Below are 20,568 nucleotides of genomic sequence, written 5' to 3'. Positions count from 1 at the left end.
ACTTTGTACAACACCACTAATAACCAACCCTTTTAAATATCATCAGATCTATGTAGAATACAAATGGGATATTTTTGTAATTAACTTTTTTACTGTCATATTTTATTTTAAAAGCCTGACCCTCAATATTAATACCTTTATACATATTTGTTTTATGTATGAGAATTAAATTTAAGTACAAAATATCCCCTGTGCTGTGAAAGCTAAAGATTTGGCCCTAACAAGGACACTTAGAATTGTAAGTTGGCTTACAATTGGCCTCTAACTGCAAATGATTGGAAAGTTGAACTTTTCTGACCAAACAGAGGAATTTCCTAAATACTGAGATAATTTGCACATTTTTTACAGATATGCACACAACATAAAAGGGCTATGGAAGTATATAAAAGTGTTTTGGATTGTGATTAATTTGTGCACCTCTAAGTTCCTGCCTACACAAGGCTGTCCCTCAAAATTGGCCCTCCACAGCAAGGCCAACAATCACTTTGAAGAAGATACATTCACTGAGTTTATTGACTGAGACTGGAGTAAAGGTGCACATTTATTCCAGTCTCAGTTGAACATTAAATATATAAAGAGGTGCCTAGAAGGAACCCACAAGTGAATAAAAAACACAGTAAAACATGTTTAGTAGTCAGATGAGACCAACATTAAGCATTGTGGCCAAAATACAAATGCTTTGTGTGGTGCAAACCAAACACTGCCCATTCCAAAACTAACACCATCCCAGAAATGAAGTATGGGGGTGGTAGTGTCATGTTGTGGGGGTGCTTAAACTCTGTGGGGACTGGACATCTTGTTAAAACCGAAAGACAGGGGGCACAGGCAAGACAATATCCAGATCTCAATTCCATACTGCATGTATTTGTATGTATATATGTATATAAGCTCCCCGGACAAACAATTTGTCACCTTGTCTGTTTTGCAGATGGCGTTGCACAAGGAAGATCAGGATGTGGGATGTGCGATGAGATTCATAGAATGAGAAGAGATGGTACAGTGCAGTGAATGTCTGGTTCAATGTGTGAAAAATGGTTTGCAAACATGTTAATTATTTTTTGGGGGGCGTGCCAAAGACCATAGTGTGAAGGTATGAACAGGTAAGGTGACTAATTGTTCTGTCCGGGGAGCTTATATATATATACACATACACACACTTTATTTACAGTGCCATGAAAATTTCTCAAATTATATTTAGTCTGATTTTGTAGTGAACTGTAGTAGTATACCAACATAGTATAGTGTGTGTAAATGCTACTTCTTTCTTGTCACTGGTAGGCAGGGTATCGATTACACAATCTTTAAATTAAAAGAGTTAATTAGGACCAGCATTCAGTAAATTGTGTGAGTGCTTCAGTGAATGGCTAACCGTGATTTGGGTCAGTCTTTTGCAGTTTACATCTAACTTTAAATCAGAGTGAGCTTGACAGCACACAAGTTGTCCAGTCAGGCACATCATTCCACAGAGAAGAGAGACGTTCCTGAATACCTCAGAAAAAAGGTGCCTATCAGTCTGGAAAAGGTTATCAAGACATTTCTAAGGCTCTAGGGCTCTATAATCAGACAACAGTGGGCAAGATTGGGAAACATGCTAGAATACATTTCTAACCAAGAAGAATACTGTTTACAGTCTGAAGTCTGGAACAACAGACAGACAAATCTAGTGACACTTTTGGGTCTGGCAACAATCTATTCACACTGTTTGTCAATGGTCAGGACCCCACAGGACCACTGCTCAGCAAGTATTATTTGGGTGGCGGGTCTTTTTCAGCACGGCGGTAAGACTGGAGTGGTAGTGTGTGTTGCGCTGGTACTAGTGGATCAGACGCAGCAATGCTGCTAGAGTGTTTAAACAGCTCAGCGTCCACCAACCAGAAATATTCATCCAACAGCATCCTGTGACCACAGATGAACTACTGGAGGATGACCACTACAAACCATGCAGCAAAAAATGAGCTTCAATATCTGAGGGCTATGCGCTCTAACTCTTTGCCTGGCTCTTCAGTTTTGCTCTCATTTCTATACCAACTGGATTGTTAACATATTAATAATACAGATTTTTTTTCACAGGCACAGAGATGTTTCCCCGTAAGAGAGGAAAGGGGGAAAAAAAGAAAATTGCTGAAGGCCTAAAAAGTCCCCTTATCCCCACACTGCTGGAGCCATTTCAATTCAAATGTACTCTGCACTTAAGGAACCGCATTAAAATGGCAGAGGCTCAGCATCTAAGCTTCATTAGAATTATATTAGCATAGGCTTAAACAAGACTTAGCATTATGAATCTGAGCAGGATGATGATGTGATTAATAGCCTGCCCCAGCAGATTCACAGCTTTGGCATGAGTCAGAGAGGACGAAGGCTAGGGTAGCAGTGGACACTTCTGTCTGAGGGTCAGGAATGAAGTATTGTTTAATACCTTAAACAAATCTTAGATGAGCAGCATGCCATGAAAAGCACTCAGATATGCACACATTCATACATATACACGTATATGTGCCCAAGGGCTCAGCGGATACATTGACTGACGCTAAGATGCTATCAGCAATAATCCCAAAAATAAAGCACTGGAATTGAGAAGTGCAAATCTAGTAGAGAATCTAAAATCTAAATCTATTCACTTTATACTGCAGCAGTTTAGACTTAACTGGGTAAGCTGAAAAAAAAATATGGATAAAATATCAAAAGTCTGTAAACTGCAGTTAAATCTTTAGAATAAGGATAATATAACAACAACAACAGAAAATGGAAAGACAACTGATGTCAACTTAAGAATAATAAGAACTTCCACCTATAGTTCCACATATTTATACAATATGTAGGCAAAAGTCCATGATGAGCAACCCTAAAAGTAAGCATATCATTAATACGTGTGTCATGTTTTTCCATATTTTATGTTTTTATATACATCATATAGTGGCATAAAAAATTTAATGTATCTCTTTCAATAATAATAATAAAGTATTCTAATATACAGTATTTTCTTGCATATTAGATCGTTATTCCGTTCAGACTCAGAGAAGCTCTTTTAAGAAATTAGAGTAACATACATGAATCTAGAGAAACACTGTCAAGTTGTTATGTAATCTACTGTGTACAATATAAGCTATGTAATCGATGTAAAGATTGCTCACAATATATTTAAAACATTGTTGTAACATTTAGCAAATGGATTCTATACAACACAGAGAAAGGTTATTTATTTTAACCTTTAATGGTCTGTAACAATTGTGATTTAGTGAATAGACCATTTTGCTGCTTATATAGAACCACTTTAATACAGCATCATAGAAAAGAACCATGGTTGGGTGGGTTTATAAAGTATACAGGTTTATTAGGGGTATTTCCCCTGTATTGTTAAGGTGTTTAACTCTGGAACAATGGACAAATATATCAAGTGAAGCATTTGTGGGAAAATGCATACTGTTATGTCTTGCAAAAACAGTGCTTTTTTCACAGCAAGAACCTTTTTACAACTGTGAAGCATGATGTTGGTAGAGTGATTGGTTGGGGATGATTTGTTGAAACAGGACCTAGATGTCTTGCCAGGAAATGATTGATTCTACTCTGTATCAGATTACTCATTATGAAAATGTCAAGTCATCTGTCATGTAAGTAATGTCATTACTGACAATGATTAAAAGCACACCAAGTCTACTTGGGTTCTATATCATTCTTTTAAGGTTTGTAACAATAGTGATACTATTATGGTGCTATACAAAACAATGTCTTGTCAGTACAATATCTTTAAATAACCACCTACAAGAGGTTTTCCATCATAGAAAAGTACAATTTCCACAGGTGAAGAACCATGGTTCTTCAAGTTGTCATGGTTTGAAGCATAAGTGTAAGCATGTTAATAAAGTATATCTGCTTATTAGGGGCCTTTCCCCTGTGCTGTTTACAGTACTGCTTTCCCCTGTAAGAAATGTGACACATGAGACATAATACTATTAGTCGGCATGGCAATGTTTAATTAAAACAAATGGTATCTGTTAATGTTTTGACCCCATTAAATTATATAAGTTATTTTATTGTCGTCAGAATTTTAGCTCTTTAAAATCTGTACTGCTGGAATACACACATACTAAAAGAACACAATCCTGTCATTCATCAAACACATCAGTGACACACAAGCCTTAATCTCAGTCTGGAATTTAGTTGAGTAAAAAAACAACAACAAACAAACAAAAAAAAAAGAGTTTCATTCAGGTTGTAGGTCGATGTCATTACACAAGAGCAACAAAAGGGACACAAATGTGACATGGAAAGAGGAAAGAAGAGCGGAAAGAAAAAGCTTGGGGAAAAAAAAAACAACATAACAGCAACAAGAACAGAAATACAGTGCTTGCACTGTTCTGCACTCGAGTGCAGGAGAGGCAGGATGAAACGGAACAAAATTACAGAACAACCCTTCAGTCCACAAAAGTCTCTCGCTGATGAAAGCAGGAAGGCTACATTAGGCCAGCAGTAAACAATAATAATAACAGCAAAAGAAGAAATAGCACTTCAATCAAGAGCATAATAAATTAGACCCAAAACAGGTCCACTGTCAAATACCTACAATCTGTGGGAGCCTATGGAGTGGGTACAAGAGTCGCCTCGCTATAATCCAGCAAGAGTCGTTGGAGGCTCAAAAAGCAATGTGGACCCGTAGAAGTCTTGTTCTTGTATGATCAAATTAATTATTTCTCACTCATAGGTCATTAACACAAGATGAAACACACTCATGAACAGAAGTGCTCATAAGCACAGAAAAAAATCATCATTTAATGAAAAGCATGCAATCTTGCTTTGCAGAAAAACATAAACTTTACATCCATAAAACATTATGCATTGTTTCTTTTTTTGTCAACAGAAAAAAACTGTTAAAAACCAAATAAAGCAATAAGCCATAGTAAGCCATGCATTACTATGATAGTATTATCAGTGGTGCCTAAAGCCTCCTCAACCTTGATAAAATCCAAGACCTCAGGTGGGTTACTGCTTTTTAAAATAATGAGAAAAAAACAAAAACTACATATGTTTAATACATAACTGATTATTGATAATAGCAATAAAGAGTTCTTCCACCAAGAAATGTAGTTTGCTTGCTTTCTGTAAGCTACTGTTGCCAGGCAACTATGACTTTCAGTCAACCATCATTGTGTACCACAGTAATGAAAATATCATAGCTAAAGCCACTATTCGGATGGGATTAAATTTACATAGGGTCCTGGGGTAATTCTCTCTTTTGTCCATGTCTGTGTTTTTCTTCTCTCTCTGAGAAAATTACAGGCAGAATTACCTACCTATTTTTCACTGAACTCAGCAGTGGTGTGATCATTTTAGACCTGTCCAGATACACATCTCTGTGTTTTTCCAGGCAGATGCCTCTCTGAGTTGTGGCCACTACAGTGCACTGTATTTAGTCTCCGTGCGCACGTAACCATCAGAGATCCTGCAGTCTAACACTTTGCAAATTGTGGAACCACAACCTTCTGAAACTAAAACTTTCTGAATCACGAAACAAAAATAAAATCTCTTCTACTGTTTAGGCACAACAATTGTTAATGTGATCATGTGACAATGTGATGCAAACATTCAGGAACTAAACTCACTCTTTATACTATTTACCTAGGGTAAATACCTCAATACAAATAAGGCTATAGGAGTACATCATCATTGTAAGTAGGTTTTGTTACCATGGCAAAAATAATGCAAATTTCCACTAGTATCTCTATGCGATTCACGGTATTATGTATATAGCATCAAGGGATCGATTCGCCCACTCTCTGGATTAATAATTAATTGCTCCTTTCTCCCTACATAGTGCACTCTGTAGGTAAAATAATAGCTGCACTCCATTCCAAAGGATTACTAAGCAGTACCCTTATATTCCCTGCACTGGATTGGACAGAAAGGAAATGAACAAACTACAATATCATAATCAAACACACATGCTTTTCAACATGCAATAACGGATGGGTAAACTTTTCTTTCACTTTTTATAAAGTAATAACCATCTTTAACTACTTTGACTACTTCCTATGCAGTCTGAATCTTTGGAAGAAGAAGAAACCCTGGCAGAGAAAGTCCTTATGTACTTTTACGTCCTTACGTACGTGTTTTAGCCGTTCACACCACTGCCGCTTTCATCTCCTCCTTTACCCTCGCCATGTTTGTTGCTATCAGAAACCTTTCACTCTGAACTGCCCTATAGTGGATGTATTGCTTAACATCCATGCCAACATAACGGACACATAGAAGTACGTGGACAGTGACGGCTGCATAGTTTGAAATAGAGGTCTTTATTATCAGAAAGGGAGTCTAAATGAGCCTTAAGGTGACTGGAATGTACCTGGTGTTCTCTTGGACATAAATAAAATGGGCATTTACAGCAGTGTAAACTGAAAGCTTAGATGTTAGATTGTTCCCTTTGTGCGACCAAAAAGCTACTAAGAAGGAGTTTTCATAGGACAGTCCTATCGAGGCTGCAGCATACTGTTCACTTTTACTGCTTAATTTTTCAAGTCAAGTCAAGTCAAGTCACAGTGAAACGAAACAACGTCCCCCCAGGACCATGGTACAACATAGACACAGTGCATACAGTACACAAGTACAACAGAATACAAGTGCATTTTTGGAGCTAATAAAATAAATATATATATATATATATATATATATATATATATATATATATATATATATATATATATATATATATATATATATATATATAAATCCTCATTTCACTATGGACAAGATTGGGTTATAAATTCCATTTATGTTTAGGTGTGGATTAAGGTGTAGTTTAAGGTTTGGTTAAGATTACACTAAAATTACTTTTTACATTTTTGCAGTTCTTCCTTGGTAATGTTACAGATCGTTGGTAACAGTAACGTTAGGTTTGACAACTTTAGGTTTGAGTCAATTCTCAGTGTCAGATGATTCTCAATTGTGAGCTGACTTTCTTTACCTCTAGAAATTGCGTGTCCTCTGAATGTAGCAATGAGTCATTTTACAAGACCACTTATAAAATGACTAATGTGGATGCGTTCTCTAAGAGATCGGGTTGCAAGGCTGCAACATGTAGTTAACTTTTGTCATAACTGTTATTGGGCTGGGCTTCTAGTGCGGAAGTTACAGAAAGAAAAAGACTCTACACTGTACATCCAAGATCTCACACCTTCGAACACAGCTAAGCCAATCAGATTTTAGACTGTATATGTATCTAAATGATTGCTTATGCATAGCACTGCAAAATGAGAGTAGTAACTCTAAAGGGTTAACACCCAAAACACCTGACACAGAAGATAAGAGGTCTTAACGAGAAGCTCGGATTAAGCGAAAAAAAAAAGCTGCAAACACTCCAGCCAATACATAACATCTTTGGTGGCATATGCATGCTTTCTGGAGTGAAGGTATTTAATCAGTACTGATGCAAATGAGGACGCCCACTCTCTCTCTCTCGCTCTTCCTCCCTCTCTCTCTCACACCCCACTCTCTCACACACTCCTTCATTTCCCTTCGTTCCACTGTCTTTCTGTCTCAAAATTTTCCCGATGGCCTCTTCTAAGACTGATCCCAAAACGAGGTCTGTCTAGCTCACCCAATTAGGTAAGCTTTCTCACACCTAGAGGACTGCTGCGTCTTCTCCCCTCTCTGGGGAACGCTTGTGATGATGAATTCTAATGCCACTTGCTTGCACTTATTGGTATATCACAAGACTTGAGTGTGAACAGGCTTTATAAATATGCAGCACACGGCGATGCTTTACTATTGACAAAATGTCTAGCCACCTGGGCTGAATAAATGTGAACCGATGCTGTGGTACTGTACGCTGTGGCAGAATTAGGACTTGAGCCACACATTTGCAGGGATGATGAGTCACAGGTGTGGATCATTTATAAGTTGTAATCAGGTCAGACTTGTTGGTGGCCCATTGAGAAGCTTTTTAAAATAAGACAGAGGCAGCATCCACATATGTGCAGATATTTTTTTTTACTGTATTTTTTTACTGTATTTTTACTGTCCACACAAAACAGAGTTAAAGGCACCTGGGAAGACATTCTGATCTACTGATTTTTTAATTTATTTTAATAATACTAAACTTGGGTGTTACGTCAAGCGTTCAGCAAAGTTTAAACAGAAAACACAAAGCAGAAATATATTAAAACACTCCTCAAAAACACCAAAATGCACTCACCAGAACTCCCGAGAATGGTCTGGGTGCGGTCTTAATAATCTAATCACTAGTGGGCAAAATCTGTTTATGTTACCATGGCAACACACACAGCCTTGTCCTTGAGACAGAGAAGTTGTTTTTTTTAGCTTTTTCCTTTGAATTGCGGTAGTGATTCCACTGATTTTGAGGGTTTACTAAGGTTTTGATATCTGTAACTGAGTTACCAGCCCCTATATAGATACAAGCTCAGGCCGTGACTATGGGAGCGGCTATGTGCTTTGCTGGTAGGGAATGGTACTGCTGGGCAATGAGCAAGCGGATCTTCATTGCTACAGTGCTGCATCAGGATCTCCTGTACAGGGCAGTGGGGCAGTCGCTTCTTCAGTCACAGCTCGAGTTTTAGCTTGCCAGAATTCGCTTTAGCTTTAGCTCAGACTTAAAGATAGGGCAGAGCCATGTTAGCCTTGTGATTGGTCAGGGGTATGCTGATGTAAACCTGTGCCCACTTTCCACCTATTCCATGTCGAGAGAAAAGCAATGCTGGTGAAATACAGCAGACATTTATTAGACTAGGATGATATTCATAAGGCAAAATTTTTACGTTCACACTGGGTGCCCTGAGGAGCCAGATTAACTTAATTAGAAAGAAAACTCAGATTCAGGCTCCCAGAAGCTTTAAGGTCATTTTGTATATGCTAATTTTTGCAGTGTTGTTTACTTGCAATGTCAAAAGTATACAATCCTTGAAGAAACCACACTGTTAAATGTATAAGATCCTTGGAGAACTTGGAGGTTATTCAGTTTGAAACTGTGGAAGAACTGCTTAAGGTGCTTCAAGGAACCTTCAAGGAACCATAAGAGGTTCCTGCACATTTTCAAACTGAATAACCTCCATCTTATACTTTTAAGAGTGTGGTTTGGACCAACGCAGAAAATGATACATTTCAGTTCTGGATGCCCAGCGTTCACTGGCATATTTAACATGAAAAACGTCATATGAATAAAAGATCCAACAAACAACTGCCCCCGAAATCCACTGAGGTCTCATTTAGCTTATTTACTGTATTTCATGCGTTTCACAAGTCACTGTTTTTTCTTGACCAGATGAACCACACTAAGAGTGTTTTTATATCAAATCAAATGAAATCAATTTATTTGTGTTGATTTTTTACAACTGATGTTTTTGCAAGCAGCTTTACAGATAACTGGTAGTATGACAAAGAAGCATGGCAAAGGCGACATTGATAAAGAAAAACTCCCTCAAAGCTGGAGGAAGAAACCTTGAGAGGAAACAAGACTCAGAAGGGGGCATCCTTCTCTGGTCAAAAGAGAACTGGTGTACAGTCATGTTGGAACAGGAAGGGGGCATCCCCAAACTGTTTCTGCAAAGTTGAGAGCATGAAATTGATCAAAATCTCTTGGTATGCTAAAGCTTTAAGCATGAAAGCATCCTTTCACTGGAACTAACCACTGCGTTTCCAATCACTTCCACTTTGTTACAATACCGTTGATAGTTGACTGAGGAATATTTAGTAGCAAGGAAATTTCATGACTGGACTTGTTGCACAGGTGGCATCCTATCACGATACCACGCTGGAATTCACTGAGCTCCTGAGAGCGACCCATTCTTTCACAAATATTGGTGCTTGGTTTTATACACCTGTGGCCTTGAAACTGATTGGAACACCTGAATTCAATTATTTGAATGGGTAAGTGATTTTTTTTGGCAATAGAGTGTATATCTAAATATATTTATATTCCTTAGTCCAGCTTAGCATTCACACAAAAATATTGAGCATATTGTGTGTAAGTGTGCATATTTCTTGCGGAAGAACTTTGACACAAGGTGGCAGCTTGACAGCAGATTTGTTAAATTTTTTGTAATTTTATTTTGTACCGCGACTTACACAAATAGCTATGAAATGTTCCATCAGAGCTTTCTACATTAAAGCTTCCTGGCCTGGCTGCTTGAGTTACTTCTTCTCTGCGCGGATGTTTTAGCGGCCCACTGTCGGAGTTGCTCTGCTTCACAGTGTGAATGTTTACACTACCTGCCACTGGGTTGGCTTTGCGTCACGCCATGGATGGGTTTACAGACCGTCATCGGAGTGACTCTATATTACAGCAGGGACATTTCCTAGGCTGGCGATCTCCCATTCCAGCTGTCGGGGTGATTGTGCTTTGCAGTTCTGGGGCCTCTGGGCCAGCTAAGTGACTTTATGTCCTAGTTATGGGGGGTTTTCCCCTGTGTTTTTTGTTGTAGTTGATGATTATTCTGTGTTTCTTATGTGGAGCAAATTCGGGTTTGAAAAAGTCATAGTTTTTTTTTAATAATTTTATACTGTAAAAAAATAAGAAATAGATAAAGAAATAGAAAAATAGATTTCACTATGAGAATTTGGTTCTAATAACTTTGATTGTATGGCAAGAAAAAGAGTCTTCAAAACATCTCCAAAAGACTTGTGGAGTCTTCTCGGTCAGCGGTTTTGGTACCACCCACAGTGGTCCAAGGAGGGACAAACCACAGGGTGGTTGGGGCCCAAGGCTCATTAATGCAGTTAATCCCAGGCTAATCCAGGGTGAACTGACAGAAGGGCAACTGTTGCACAAATTGCAGAAATTGTATGATGGCTATGGGATCAACATGTGCCAACAAACAGTGCACTACACTGTGCACCAGTGGGATGTGCCCAAGTCTGATCTGTGGTGGCCCTAACTTCCAAATTACAGGACATGAAGCAGTGTTATGTAGCATGCTTACCTTAAAATAACAGCTTTAAAAACATGTTGATGCTGTCCTGTAATAGGAAGAATAGTGGCTCTATTACAGCGGCTCCACAATCAGCATGCCAGAAACTGCACTATGTAACTTTGGTGAAGAGGACAGGACAGCGCTCATAAGTGTACAATCCTGTTATATTACTCCACCGCATGAGTTCACATTTTCCATTTCAGTGACGGTTCTATATCTCTTAGCTCATCCAGAAGAATGTAAAGCATGTGCAAAGCGTGTGCCTTAGCGGTGGCTCAAAGCGCAGATTACACTTCTCGACTGTAAGGGGAGCCCAGGAGCAATGAATGCCAATTCTCACATAATGCTGCTTCAAAATATTCTGCTGCTAACAATTTGCTGCCAAATATCGCTGGGCACTGGTATGTTACAGTGGTATAATGTTTTGGCTAATTGGTGCATAGTACAACTGATGTTTGTGGTTAGTATTCAGTATTTTTGAATGGCCTTAAATGAATCAGTCTTGTTCTAAAATCTAAAGCTACTGATTTATTTCTTATGTACTTATATAGACAGTGCAATGTGTTACCAATATGCTGTCATGCCCTCTCTACAATATCATGCCCCATATTTCACACAGTACACATGCTTGTAATGTTCCTCTCGAGCAGTTTTACATCCAGGTTTTATAATGTATTACTGTGTGTCCTTGGGCTGGTCTGTCCACAGGGGAATTTTTGTTTTGCGCTGATAATTTCTGCTTTCGGTACGAAGAGGGATTTTTTTCAGAAAAGAAATGGGTACAGGGAAATGGATAAAAAGGCCTGATACAAAAGAGGGGCAGAGGAAACCTCCTGGTATTGATGTTTGCCCCATGTTTCTGAATGAAATGCTACACTTTAGCCATCAAGACTCTTATTTTCAATAGGTCAGTGTTTTTCCAGCTACACTTAAATAAATACACTAAATAAACACTCTGCTCACCTGTACCGGAGTCTCTGGTGTTTTGATGGCTACTTTATCCCTATTTACTCTGGTCAGCAGCAGGTCTAGCTGTATATAAATACACATACACATGAGAACTGGGACACTGAAGTCAGAATTGTTATTTCTTTTGCTGTTTACACTCTAGGCAATCTTTAATCAAAATCAAGATGAGGTCTGGGTATTTCTGGCCACAGATTTTATCATTTAAAGGCAACAGGGTTGTTGTTTTGCCCTAATTCAGGTGAGCAGTCAAATTGAGTCAAATAAACATTGTATAAAAAATGGTCGATAAACTTGAGTGTTGTCTACAACAAAAAGACCAAGTCATTTGGCGTAATATAATAATGAAGAAAAATAATTACAAAATAAAATAAAATAAAATAAACAACCATCCAGCCAGACAGTTCTGATAAGAAAAAAGAAGGAAAAAAACATTCCTGAGAAGTGACAATTTACTGTCTGCAGAAAACTTTGAAGAGAGAAGGCTATTTGAGATGAAGCCAAATTACACTATGCAAAAAAGAACAACAATGCGCCTGCAGAGAGCTGGACCAAATATTATGAACAGATGGAATGAAGATAAACCAATGCCATTGTGATGAGAATGTGCATGTGTGGAGGAGGAGGAAAGAAAAGTACTGGTCATGCCAAAGCATGCACACTCATTTGGGAAATATGGTGGTGGTACATTTATTTTACACTCATGACGTCTGTGCTACATTTACTCCACCTTAACTGACGGTGAGAACAAAAAAAAAAAACATGCTATTTTGATATTAATTGATTGAAATAGATGTTTCGCAAGTAGAAAGGGGATACAATTTTAACGTTGAAAAAAATCAAGGCATCATCCATAAGATCCTTATTTAACTGGTTCAATATTCAGACTCCTCAAAGCTCGTCCCAACAATCAGCAGTCATGGGCTTCTCTAAGCAGTTGTCTAATACAATGTAAAATGCTGATGCCTACATAGCAGAGGGAGAAAGCTATCGGAGAATAGGCAGTGGCACAGGGAACATTTCACATCTAGAGGGAAGAAAGGATTCAAGTAAATACCAGAGAATTCTGGAAGCTAATGTCACATTGTCTGTAAAAAAGCTGAAGATGAAAGAGTATGGCTTCCACAGCAGGATAATGATCCCAAACACACCTCAACATCCACAATGGATTACCTCAAGAGGCACAAGCTGGAGATTTTGCCATGCCCCTTACAATATCCTGACCAGAACATCATAGAAAATCTATGAATAGATCTCAAAAGAGTGGGCATGCAAAATGGTCCAATAATCTCCCAGAACTAGAAGGCATTTCCAAGGAAGAATGGGCAACAATTCTCTAAACAAGAACTGAAAGAATCTTAACTAGCTTTAAAACATGTCTCCAAAATGTAGCAAAGAGGATGTTCAAGCTTGCTGATGAAACTTTTGCTTTAGGCTCTTTTTTTGTTATTTTAAAACTGGGATAAAAGCTTTTCCTTGCTTAAAAAATAAGAAATGTGTCACTTTGTGCATTTTGGAAATTGGACAATCTTAACTCGCTTGGCTACTCACAGTAACATATTTTCACATGATTTGAAAGTGATTAAACATTTGAAGTATATCTTTTAAAATAGAACACCTTGCATTTTTGTTTCTCTGTGGAGTTTATTGTGTGTTATTGTGTGTTTGTTCTCTTTATGGACATCATGGCATTTGGAAGGTGATTGTTCTTTGCCTTGTGAAAGGTGCTTTGTGGTGATTGTTCAGAAGCTTTAGAGGCCTTGGGCTAATTTACACCGAATTTGCGTAACGTATAACTGCTTTGATCAATTCTGTGCTAGTGGGGAAGATACCGTGTGTCCAAAACTGAAGGTAGTGCCATTGAAGCCTTGCTGCCTAGGCTGTCTGACAAATCAGTACCTCTGAAGTGTAGCTATGAAAGGTACCTATAACCGAATTACATTTAAGCCATATAACAAAGGCACCAATACATCACTACGGCTCACTGTTAGCAGTTAGCATGTGGCTGCATTAGATTTGCCATTTTTCACCCAATTTTAGGTAAAACATTCACAAGAAACTCAGACTTAACCATATCTTTGTTAAAATTAAGGGGAATATAAGTCAGAGAAGTAGTCTTTATAGCAGCCCTCAAAAAAAGGTTCACATGAATGGACCTTAGAAGAAGTTCTTTATACAGACATCAGATTTGGACATGACTGTCCTCCTACCTAAGACTGTCTGAGGTAGGAGGTGTAGATAGCAGCTGTTTCATTTCAGACATTTCAGACACAAGCACCCAAGGGTGTTCTTATCCCCCAGCATGCTTCTCTCTTTTCATCTCTTGCGCGCTCTCGCTCGCTCTCACTTTGTTTCTTTTTCTGATTTCTGGTCATACTTTTACTGTCTATTTTGCCTCAGTGAAGCTTTTTCACTTGAGGTTATGTGGTTACTTGATTTCTCTATTTTAACCCATTTTCTTAATCATCTTTTTTCTGCAATTAGTGGTCTCTTTTTTACTATTGGTGTGCAGTACATCACAATAATAATAAACGAAAGTTTATACAAAGTCTCACTTACTTTTTATTTCTGCTTTCTCGCAATATCATGGGACAGCAGAATGTGGGGGAGAGTGAGGGCCATCCTACCCACTCAAAAAAGAGCGAGTCCAATTGTACTCCCTGGGACTTTCAGCCACAGATGGCAGGTCTTACTGTTTTGCTGGAGGTCTTATTTTGTGTACAGAAAAGAATATATTGTTCATATTTCTACCAAAACAAATATAAAAAACAGAAAAGGTAGAAGAATACGCACTAAACCTGGCAAAACAGATCAGATCAAATGTAAAGGTAATTGTTCATGTAATTGTGATATTACATTAAAATAGTATGGAAAAATCCTAGTAATCGCTCTCAGTGTTTGAGGGTTCACTTACATTAATTTCTAATGCTAGTGCTAATCAAGAACCATAAAATAGTCAAAGTCGATAGAAACCTAAATAATCTATTCCATGTCACACTAACTCTAGCTTTAAAGAGACATGAAAGATCAAGAAAGAGGAAATGGGGACAGTACAAAAGGCCTAGAGAAAAAAAGGAAGAAAAAAAAAAAAACTAATTTACACCCAGTGTGAGTGGAGGAAGAAGGCTGAGAAAAGGGGAGAAAGAACGCGTATGAGTGAAAAAGGAGGGGGGATGGGTAATCCATTTTCTGGCGGTCAGATGTACTCGAGACACTTCATCTGAGGTGCCATTAACACATCTCTAAAAACAGCGTCTTCACAAGCTGCACAGGAACATGCAGCCACTAACCTCCCTTCAGTCTCTAATGCAGCTGCACACACACATATACACGCACACACGCCAAAGAACATAACCCCCATCACACCCACACATACACGCCAAGTAACACCCCTAGACACACTGTGGCACATTTTTCTGTTTATACACATCGGTCACATATAACCATGACAATTAACAAACAAACCACATGGTGAAATAAAAACACACAGACCCCCAGCACCCACAGATAAATCAACCAGTGCTGTCTGAGTATTCTGATTATTTTATTATTAGAATGACCAATACGTAAATAATGCCACCTCCATAATAATGCCACATAGGGCAGACCACAACAGGTAGTAGTGTAATGGATCTGTGTAATGGATTCCAACCCCCACATTCCCCACAGTCTGTCTGTTTTTCAACTGAGCCAAAATTACTGTAAAATCTGTAAAATTAAGGAGCATCTAGGGGGAAGCAGAGTAAAGACACTGCAAGTTCATCAGTCAATGTAGTATCAGTACACAGGCATTGACAGCACAAAAGGCTATCTTTAGGTGACAATGGCAATGAAGCATAGTCATACTGGTGTCATCACATCACTTTGGTGTTTTAGTGGAGAGCACTGCACCCCTAGCGACAGGTGAAGACGTGTTACTCAAAGTGTTTCCCCAAAGACTGTGTAATTCCAGCTAGAATGTTTGAGAGAGTAAGTCACATTTCACAGCTCTGGTGTGGGATCATTTTGGCTTTAGGCAAATGAGCGAGCAGTGCCCATTATTGTAAACGAGCTGGTATTTGTTTTAATTTATTCATGTTTTGTTTATTGAGGATATATATATATATATATATATATTTTTAATTACAATTCAAATTGTCTAAATATCAACTGTTCTTTGCCTCAGCAATATATAATGTCTTAAATTACAACACTAGTGTTTATCACAGTTGATCCTGTGGCGATTTATATTTATATTTTATATTTAAAAAAATCATGACAATCCCAGTGACCACAAAGACTTATTGGCTTTATTTACAGTATAACATCGTATGATACTTCATGTAATTATCACTGTGAATGAATATGTTTGCTTTATGCTTCATGTCCGACTGTTTGTGGAAATGCTCTGACAGTTGTTGGATTAAATCTCTCTCTAGTTGGAAGTGTTAGGAACGAGCAGCAGGGTTTCAGTACTACTCCACTGCTTTTTAAGCCATGAGCAAGGCCCTTAACCCCTGGCTGGAGTGCTCCACAGTAGCTGACCCTGTGCTCAGAACACAGCAACCTTTCCTCCCTAGGTGTCCAGACTGTGCAGTTTTTGAGGCTTCCACAGACTACCAATTCTGCAGAGCGCTCTGGCTTTTCCGGTAATTCTCGGCAGCATTATTTCTGCCAACATTAATTAATTTGAAGTTTAAAGTTAAAGTTCTTTTTATCAACATTTTTTAAAACACAAATCCTATTTACACAGCTGTTGGTCTATAAGCTACAGCTATCTTGTTTCTACACTCGTTGGCCATGTGATCAAGAGCATCTAACATACACACTATCTGTACAAAAGTATCCAGACACTCCTTTTAAATGAGTGACTTTAGCTACTTCGCAGTGCACCCATTACTGACACAGGCATAACTTGTTTAGGAAAGCATTGCCGATATAACAGGACACAGCAGCCATGCTTGAGTCTAAAGTCACTATGCCCAGTGCCATTTGGCAGATACAGGTGGTATAAAAAGCGCTGCAGCACTAGGCTGTGGAGCAGTGGATCCAACTTCTGGGGCATCAGCCAATACCTCTGGGATCTAATCATCTAATCATCCACTATCAGTACCTGCCCTCACTAATGCCCTCATGGCCAAATGCCAACAAATCCTCACAGCAATGATACAAAATCTAGTATCAGGCCAACTGCAGCAAAGGGACAACAAACTCCCTATTATCACCCTGTGTCTTAAAAGTAACTTTGGGGGTGCAGGTGTCTATCAACTTCTGTATGTATAGTGTAGATGCATGTATGTATAGTGTAGTCAGTCAAAAGTTTTAGAACACCTTTAATTTTACTTGAACATTCAAGCAGTTCAAATCCAGTGAATAACCAGAGTCCATTACCGTCCACATTAAGTCCAATAGCGTCAAATACTACACAAAAAACAAACAAAAAAAAACAAAAAACTGTCAGGTCTATTGAAATAAAAAGTTCAGTTCAACTTAAACTGGAAAACTAGGTAAAATATAAAAAGGAGGTCTGTAGCAATGGAAGTAGATTAAGCCTATAGTTTTTTAAAAACTTTGGTGTAGGTCTATAGTAACTGACTATAACACATTTGTTGCTTTGCAGTTTGTCAGCCCCCTCTAGCTTGCACATCAATGGAAAGTAATCATTATTGTGCAATCACTGACCACATATGATATGGGTGTCATGGACCATTGTCAGCAGTGCAGTGACACAAACACTGAAAGTGTAATGGTACTGTGTATGTGTATTAGGTGCAGCTGAATCGCTTGGGGTTTGAAACACTGAGTATACTTACTGGCTACTTATTACACATACACATACTCATTACACAACATTTTAAGTTAATAGGGCTTTTGTCCTCTCAGTCCCCTACAGTTAGAAACTACAGTTATTTTGTTCATATACAATTTATGTTAATCATACTCCAGCCATACTCTATTCATCTTCAGTGGTTCGTTTCTGTTAGACAGACTATTCTTAACCCAATAAAACAATGAGGTGTTTAAAATGTCGTGCCTGCTGTGCCTGCCCAAATAATATCTCACTTTTCAGTTTTGTAAGTCGCTTTGGATAAGAGCGTCTGCTAAATGCCTAAAATGTAAATGTAAATATCTGGTCAGAGGTGGTTTCTTTGCCATGGACAGATAGCAACTGTGCAACAGCAGATGTGCTACAGTTGAATGCAAAGGTTTGGGCACCCCTGGTCAGGTTATATGTGTTACTGACTTTTTTTAAGGGAAAATAAGTACTCAACTGTTTCTTTGCTGTATTAAAGATTTAAAAGAAACTGATGAAATGTAAAATTATATATGGCATTTGTAGACAAGCTTTATTTGTTAATATTGTGCCATATTTACAGCAACATTATGTATCAATTTTACCCTAAAATAACAGTTTTAAAGTCATGATGATTCTACACTGCCTGTAATAATGGCATCTTTGTCATTGCCACTCCAGGTTCAGAACGTTGCTACTGCAGCTGTGGCGGTGGGCCCTCTATCCAAAAATTCCTACTGACGAATAAAGTGGCTTTAAATGTCTTTCTTATTAATATTTGTTTACTTATTTCAACAAAACATGTCACTGGACCAGGGGTACTCAAACTTTTGCAGATGAGTGTACACTCTACTCTACTCTATTGTACACTCAATTCTACAAATTGTACTTTTATGAACCTGATGGAATGGCCAATAAGAGTAAGTAACAGGTAGAAGCAACATAAACCGCCTATTCAATGGCAATGCAATGTATTAAATGTATTACTACGAAACTAGCTCTTTCTTACCTATGTAGCAGTCTGAACCGGTCCAGTTGGGTTCGCAGACGCAGGTTCCGCTCTCAGGCATGTAGGTGCCATGGCCAGAGCACTGGTCCTGGCAGGCGGGCAGCGGGCTCTCACAGCTCATGCCACCCCAGCCTGGCGAACACAGACACTCGCCTTTCACACACACGCCATGGCCTGCGCACTGGGGATCCAGGCAGTCCACTGTAGACAGTGATAAATAAGAGGAGAGAGGACCATTGTTGTCATTTTTGACAGTATGCAGGGTGGGGTGATTGACACCAGTGTCAATTTTACAACATATGAAAATATGTACTAATGCAACTGTAATTTATAATGTACAACATATATTATTATAAAAGCAAACAACTGGCTACATATACTAATCATACTACCAATAGAACAACAACATTGATTTTCAGTTTTCAGTCAACTGTATTAGTTGATATCAAATATTGTAGCCTTGATAGCATCCTATTCCATCAAATTGCAATGTCCCTGTTGAGCTCCTGATAGAAGGTGGCCATGTTTTGTTTTAGTGTAATTTGGAAGGGGTTATGAACCCCCTGAATATCTGTTTATACTACAAGCTATAGGCTCCTGCATAAAATTACTGTTAATGGTCTACTAAAGAACAATGTACCTTATTCACCAACTGTTCTTCAGAAGACATTTCTTATTAAAACCCACTTTTTCACAAAGATTCAGGCATTTACCAATGTTTTCTTATTTGGGATTTGTTCCATTTACTAGGACACTAACATCCATTATTATAACAGCTTAGCTGAATCTAACAGACGTTTTAGAACTAATTTATGAAAATTCTTATGAACACACTGGTGAATGAGGCCCATTGTTGGCCATTTTGATTGAGACATTCAACTTTTTTGTTTCCTCTGATTGAGTAAGGTGGGACTATTATGGGTTTTCAACCCAACCTTTTTGTAAATAAAAAAAAATATACCTAAATACCCCTTAAAACTGATGCTTGGAAGAAGTTTAAATGTTAGTTTTCTGATAAAGAAGAAGAATGCGAAGAATGGTGATGGAAACAAGTACAAATAAGCGATGACATAGTAGAGCATGTTTGGTATTAAAGCCAATCAGAACAGTTTGTTTGGGTAGCTGTCCCACCCCAGGGGTTCGACAGGCATTGATGAAGAAGGCAGAGCAATTTCAGCCCTCATTAAATAGCCTGCTGCCCCTCGTCACCAAGCAACTTACAGAGAGCTGTAATATGTCACGCCACCTTCAGGATTTACCAGAAAACTGTAGCTGATATAAATTGCATGTTGTCTTCCTGTTTCTGAAAAGCAAAAATTGCAAATCATCTAAATGAAAACCCTGTTTGAATAAAAAAATATATATCTTTGATAGTGCCTGACTGACTACTGGTGAGTGATCTAGATAGCTAGCTATTATTTGTCATATCTAAAAAAACACTGTAACATTGTCTTCTCATGGAACATCACTGTTCCCACTTCACACAGATTAAGATGGATTTTAACGCAACAGTTGAGACTCAGTGGAAAGTTTACATGTCTGAATCTTGTCAATATGAGCCATAACCACATATTTCAACTGCGCTGAGCTTAGATTAATTAAGCCCTTAGTCATACTTACACATTCAAATTGGGTTGCCTACATGTTCATATGTTAGTCATGTATATAGAACTGCTGGTCTGCATGCAAATTTATTTACAGATGGTAGTAAATCCACTGTGAATTTGGGTATTATTGGGTACTGCTGGTATGGTTGATGACACTAGCGCATTCAATCGTAAATCTTTAATTTATAATAATATAATATAATAAATTATAATAATTATAATAATTTAATTTAAAATAAGAAAAAGAAAAAGAAAGAAAGAAAGAAAGAACCAGGTAATACTGATTCTATAGCATTA

At 38.1% G+C, this 20,568-nt stretch overlaps 1 protein-coding gene across 4 annotated transcripts in view; it reads right to left on the bottom strand.

Moving 5' to 3' along the window:
* Positions 1-20,568, bottom strand: part of LOC140540747 (teneurin-1-like) — a 260,632-nt gene that overhangs the window by 85,639 nt on the left and 154,425 nt on the right. For all 4 annotated transcript variants that reach the window (XM_072663175.1, XM_072663174.1, XM_072663173.1 and 1 more), the window contains one exon: positions 18,665-18,865. In XM_072663175.1, the coding sequence (XP_072519276.1) occupies positions 18,665-18,865 (201 nt within the window). The remainder of the gene's footprint in view (positions 1-18,664; positions 18,866-20,568) is intronic.

The sequence above is a fragment of the Salminus brasiliensis genome, chromosome 19, assembly GCF_030463535.1.
Source record: "Salminus brasiliensis chromosome 19, fSalBra1.hap2, whole genome shotgun sequence".
Lineage (NCBI taxonomy): Eukaryota > Metazoa > Chordata > Actinopteri > Characiformes > Bryconidae > Salminus > Salminus brasiliensis.
Note: the sequence above shows the minus strand (reverse complement) of the source record. Positions and strands in the feature narration are given on the sequence as shown.